The following is a 5,240-nucleotide window of genomic DNA, read 5'->3' as shown; positions in this document are numbered from 1 at the left end:
CCTCTGTTCTCTTTTGTGCAAACTAATTGCTTTAGCTGTTCCTCCTACTCTTCTCGACCCCCGGGTCAGAGGCAAGAAACGTAACTGTTTCCCAAGATCCTCCATGGTGTCCCCACTGCCCCCTAAAGCGGCTTTATTCATAATACCGTTTCCTTGCCCATTTCCCTGACCAGGAAAATAATGGCATCAAACGCTCCCTCTCTTCCTTCTTAAATAAAGCGAGATATCCTTCATGAACAGCAGTTTTGTCTAGAACGCTCCCAGAGCGGCAGCTCCCCTGCAGGAGACTAGAGGAGAAAAACTCGGGGGCTGAGGTCTGTCTCAGCGTCACTCTCTGTTGCATTTCTCCCCGCGATGTTTAGCTCTCACAGCTTCTGGTCCCACAGAAATAAGAATCGAAATCCATTTCCAATTTACCAGCTAAAGGAGGATTCCCCAAACGCCTTCATCCCCCCCCCATAACTTATTGATTTATAATATTAATTACAATAGAAACTCTTACCTGAAAATTGGCTTTCATGAATCTGATTGTACAACATAGTATAAACACTGACACCAGAAGTGTTATATTTACTCAGACCACTTGGAGAATCCACATTCGGGTTTGTTCGTTTGTTTAAATATCTTTCCCGCCAAGGCTGGGGCTCAGCCGGGCCTGGCCAGGGCGCCCTCTCCCCCTCCCGCGGTCGGGGACCAGCGGTTTCTCTCTGTCTTCATCTCTTCTCTCTCGGCTTGCTGGGTGCCTTAGGAGTGCACCAGCACCGAGTGCAGGGAGCCACCCTTGCCCTCGGCCGCACTCGCGGCGGTGGGCTCCAGCAGTGAGGCGGCGGGCGAGGCCGAGGCCGAGGCCGCCGGGCACACGGTGGACGGTACCGGCGCTTGCTGTGCGGCCGCGGGAACAGTGAGGGTGGGCGGCAGCGCAGCTACGGGCGGCAGCGCTGGAGTGGGCTTTATGGGCACCGGCACCGCAGGCAGGCTCTGGCTAGCCGAGTGGCACAGGGCCTTGACCGGCACCCCGAAGGCCCCGTACTCCGGGCCTACAGGCACTCCCGCGGCTGCAGCGGCTGCGGCGGCCGCGGCCACCGAATCCATGACACCGACGTGCGGCCACACGGAGCTGACGACGTTGCCGAGCTGGCCTGGCACAGGATAACCCAGGTGGTGCATGACCGAGGCCAATGGCAGCCCGCCGGCCTGCAGCACGCCCTTGTAGTCCCGGCCGATGATGTTCTCGATGGCAAACGGGTGCTTGAAGCCCGACGTGGACGCGGCGGCGGCGGCGGCGGCGGCCGCGGCCGAGCCCAGCCCATAGGGCGGGAACTGCGACAGGCGCCCCACGCTCCCCACTGCCGCCGCCGCCGCAGCCGCTGCCGCCGCCGCCACGGCCGCCGCCTCCTGCATCTTGCCGGGGTGCGACGGCTGCTGAGGCTGGGACTGCTGGGACGGCTGCTGTGGCGGCTGCGACGGAAGGTGAGGCGGCGGCTGCGGAGCCGGGGGCTGCTGGTGGAAATAATGCACCATGTGCGGCGGGGGCGGGGGCGGCGGCGGCTGGGGCGGGTGGTGGTGGTGGTGATGGTGGGCGGCGGTATGATGATGGTGGTGGTGGTGCGGGTGGTGGGAGTGATGGGGGTGCAGGTGCCCTCCGGGCCCGGCGCCTGGCGCGCCCTTGGTGCTTCCCGCGTGCAGGTGAGTGTGGTCCGCGCGCAGCACCTTGAAGCGCTTGCGGCGCCGCAGGAAGCTGCCGTTCTCGAACATGTCGCCGCAGTCGGGATGCAGCGCCCAGAAACTGCCCTTGCCGGGCTGGTCGGGCCGCCGCGGGATCTTGATGAAGCAGTCGTTGAAGGAGAGGTTGTGGCGCAGGCTGTTCTGCCAGCGCTGCGTGTGCTCACGGTAGTAGGGGAAGCGCTCCATGATGAACTTGTAGATGTCGCTCAGAGGCAGCATCTTTTCGGCCGAGTGTTGGATGGCCATGGCGGTCAGCGAGATGTACGAGTAGGGTGGCTTTTGGTCGCTGTACGAACTCTTCCCCGGCCGAGGCATCGCCCCTGGCGCCTCCACCGCCCACTGGCTCCGCAGCCCGCTCCCGGGGCCTGGCTGTCTCCACTACTCCTCACTACGCCCGCCCAGCCCCGCCACTCCACCCTCTTCCCCCTAAGACCCTCCTGCCGTTTATCTCCCGCCTTCTCTCAGCTGCCTGGGATTTCCGCGCTTGGCCTCTTGGGCCAACTTAGCTCTGGATGCTCACAACTTCTGGCCCCGACGGCCGCCGACCCGAGCGCACAGTCGCGGGCGGGGCGCGCCAGCTTCACCGCCACCCTCGCGGCGTCTTCCCGAGGATGGCCAGAGACCGAGCTCTGGAGTCGGCGTTGGAAGAGTGGGGAGGGGCCGTGTTCTCTTCCGGTCTCCTTGCTTTTTCTTGGTCCGAGGGAAGCGCAGGCCAAGTGGGCTGGGAGGAAGGACTGGACAGTCAGGACTCTGGCCCTTTAAATCCGAAATGATACTCGCTGTCCAGGAGGCGGGGAAAGGCTGACCCACCACTTAGTCCACCCTGGAGTTCTGTTTTCCTGGATAGGAGAAGCAAGGTAAGGAGAAGGAAGCCCGTCTCCTGGCAGCCTGCGTCAGTCACCTTTTCTCCAGCAGCTCGCGGCGGAGCCGGGGACAGAGCTGTAGGCGGTCGCTTGCGGGGAAAAGTTTGGTAGCTTTTGCAGGCGCGGAGCATGCAGGCTTTGAGGAGGGGCGGGGCGCGGGGCGCGAACCGCGGGCTTGAGGGGGTGTCTGCGAATGTTGGGAGGATGCGAGGCGCCCCGGGGCCCGCTCAGCGGTCCGCGCCGAAGCTGCCGCCGCTCTCCCGGACGGGTCTTGAGCTGGAGAGGCGGAGGCGGCTGTGGCTGCGACGCGCTCTCCTGGCTGCGTTTTGTAATGGTCCCCGAGACGCCGAGACCCCCGCAGCTCACGCTTCGAGATTATCACATGACCGAGGCTGAGGGACTCCGCGCCGCCGCCGCGTCTCTCGCAGAAGAAGGGGCAAAAGGCGCGGTGCCTCGCCCCCGCCCCCTCCTCCGTCCAGGTTCGGGCGCCTCCACCCTCCGCATTCACCACCCGCTCGCAGAACCCAGCCGCCGCCGAGTGGGGCGGGGAACGCAGGCTGTTCGCTGGGAGGGGCGCAGCCCCGGGTGCGGTCCCCGCTGCCGCACCCCACCCGGGTCGCGACGCTAGACAGAGGGGCACTGGACCCTGCTTTTCCTCTTCTCTCCTGCATCTCCAGCCTCTCCCCACCCTTTCACTCTTCCCACCTACCAACTCTGATTCTCTCTCCTTATATTACCTTTCTCCTCGAGTAGCCACTCTGGGCCAAATTCGGAGAATCGTGACCTCAAAGCCTATTCTCTGCAAAAAAAAAAAAAAAAAAAAAAAAAAAAAAAAAAAAAAAAAAAAAAAAATCCCAATGCCTGGAGGGTTGGAGGGGAAAACTCTTGGGGAGGAGAACCAGGGACAGCTTCGTCAAATGCTAACTTCATCACAACTTTATTGTGCACCAACTGTATATCAGGCCCATGGATGGCGCCAGGTACAAGGAGGCGCGAGACAGCTCTCTGCGCTCCAGGACCGCGGTGTAGAACGGGAGTTGACAGTAACCAGGCAAGGATTGGTGGATGGAGGCTCCACCGCGCTTCTCAAGAGCGGGTGGACGAAACAGGGTGAGGCATTTCTTTGGGGTGGTGACATCTGAGCTGGGGCCAGAAGGAGGAGTTGGGATTACTGAGATCCCATCACCTGGGTGTGCTGGAACCAAGTCTTTGCCATTCCTATTCCTAGCACATCGAGGGAAGGGAGGTAATTATAATCAAATGGGAGGTCAAAACGATCAATCCACAGGGCCTGGCGTGACCTGTGAGGGAAAGGTGGATCCCGGTGCTTGCTGGGGTCCGGGAAGCAGGTTCCTGCTCCGCACTAAGCCCAGCAGTGCATCCCCGCTGAAGGCAGGGAGAACCCCAAGTTACATTCTGATTTTGGCTGCCGATACCCTTGGGCTGGGAGGGAAAGCAGAGTTTAGGGGTGAAAAACACACCCTCTTCCGGTCTGTGGGCCTCAGTTTCATTATTTGTAAAATGAGATGTCTGGAGTTGGACATTTCACGGGCCCCTTCCAGTTCCGCCAGTGGAGGAGAATACTTGTATTAGGAACTGTGGCTCGCTCGGTTTTTCATTTCTTTTTTTCCATGTCTAAATCTGAAAGCAGAAGGCGGTTGGCCCAGACTGCTTGGGAGACTGCCTCTTACCCTTCAACCTTGGCGACACCAGGTCCGTGTTTTCAGCTTATGACTTTGGCTGAGCTGCCCGAGGGAAGGACCACGAGCCGCGCTGTCTGCCCTTCGGGTTGTAGGGGTGCAGTGAGCGGGGCAGATGCATAATTTTCATCTTTAGTCAGGAACTAGCTTTCTGTCTAGTGCTATTAGGCCAGCAGCCGCTTTAGAAGAGGTAAAGACAGTGTAAGTAAAGTGTGCAAGAGGGCCCCGGAGGAACAGAGCAGCCTCTTGGCTTGCCCTAAGTGAAGGAGACCCTTCAGAGTTGGATGCTTTCGCTGTCACTCCAGACAGGGGCAATTCCTTCAGCCAATGGAGTGTTTTGAGTTTTTTTTTTTTTGGGGGGGGGGGAGATTTCTGGTCCGCAGAGGCAGTTTCAGGAGCTGAGCAGCAGCCGGCCTCCCGGCCTCACGATGCCACGGAGGAATTCCCAAGACGCCTACAGTTACAGTGACAGCTCGAGCCCGCGGGGGCCGGGTGCCCCCTTCTCCCTTGACAGACGTGGTGCGAGAACAGCCCTGTCCAAGCTGAGCGGGCAAAGGCAGCTTACGAAAGTATCTTGTCCGCGGGCTTCCGGGAAAGCAACGCCTCCTTCTTGGGAGGTCTCAGGTACATTCCCGTCGGGCAAGTGGACCCGTTGGTGTCTGGGGACACAGCGAGAGAAGGGCCCTTCAAAGTCGCCTGGGTTAAGCCTAACGCTCACAACCTGAACACTAGAAAGCTGTAAACCGAGCGCTCACTGGTAAGCTCATTACACCTACAGACCCGGCCGCCACCACCTCGGCCTCGGTGCCTGGGGACGCGAGCCGCGTGGCCAGCCTCTGGGGTCTCGGATCCCAAACAGAACCGTGACGATAGAGCGAAGTGCCCAATACTCATGCTTCTGCGTTCCGGGTACTCCCCAACCCTGACGCCCCAACCCGCCCGGCGGTCCTAG

The 5,240-nt window shown here is 60.5% G+C and overlaps 1 protein-coding gene across 1 annotated transcript; it reads right to left on the bottom strand.

Moving 5' to 3' along the window:
• Nucleotides 1-744: 744 nt before the first annotated feature.
• Nucleotides 745-2,040, bottom strand: FOXB2 (forkhead box B2; the record flags this gene model as incomplete). Its single annotated transcript, XM_080668648.1, has 1 exon — nt 745-2,040. The coding sequence occupies one exon, from the start codon at nt 2,038-2,040 to the stop codon at nt 745-747; it is 1,296 nt and encodes a 431-aa protein (XP_080524774.1).
• Nucleotides 2,041-5,240: the final 3,200 nt, after the last annotated feature.

This window comes from Plecotus auritus, assembly GCF_963455305.1.
Source record: "Plecotus auritus genome assembly, chromosome: 5".
Lineage (NCBI taxonomy): Eukaryota > Metazoa > Chordata > Mammalia > Chiroptera > Vespertilionidae > Plecotus > Plecotus auritus.
Note: the sequence above shows the minus strand (reverse complement) of the source record. Positions and strands in the feature narration are given on the sequence as shown.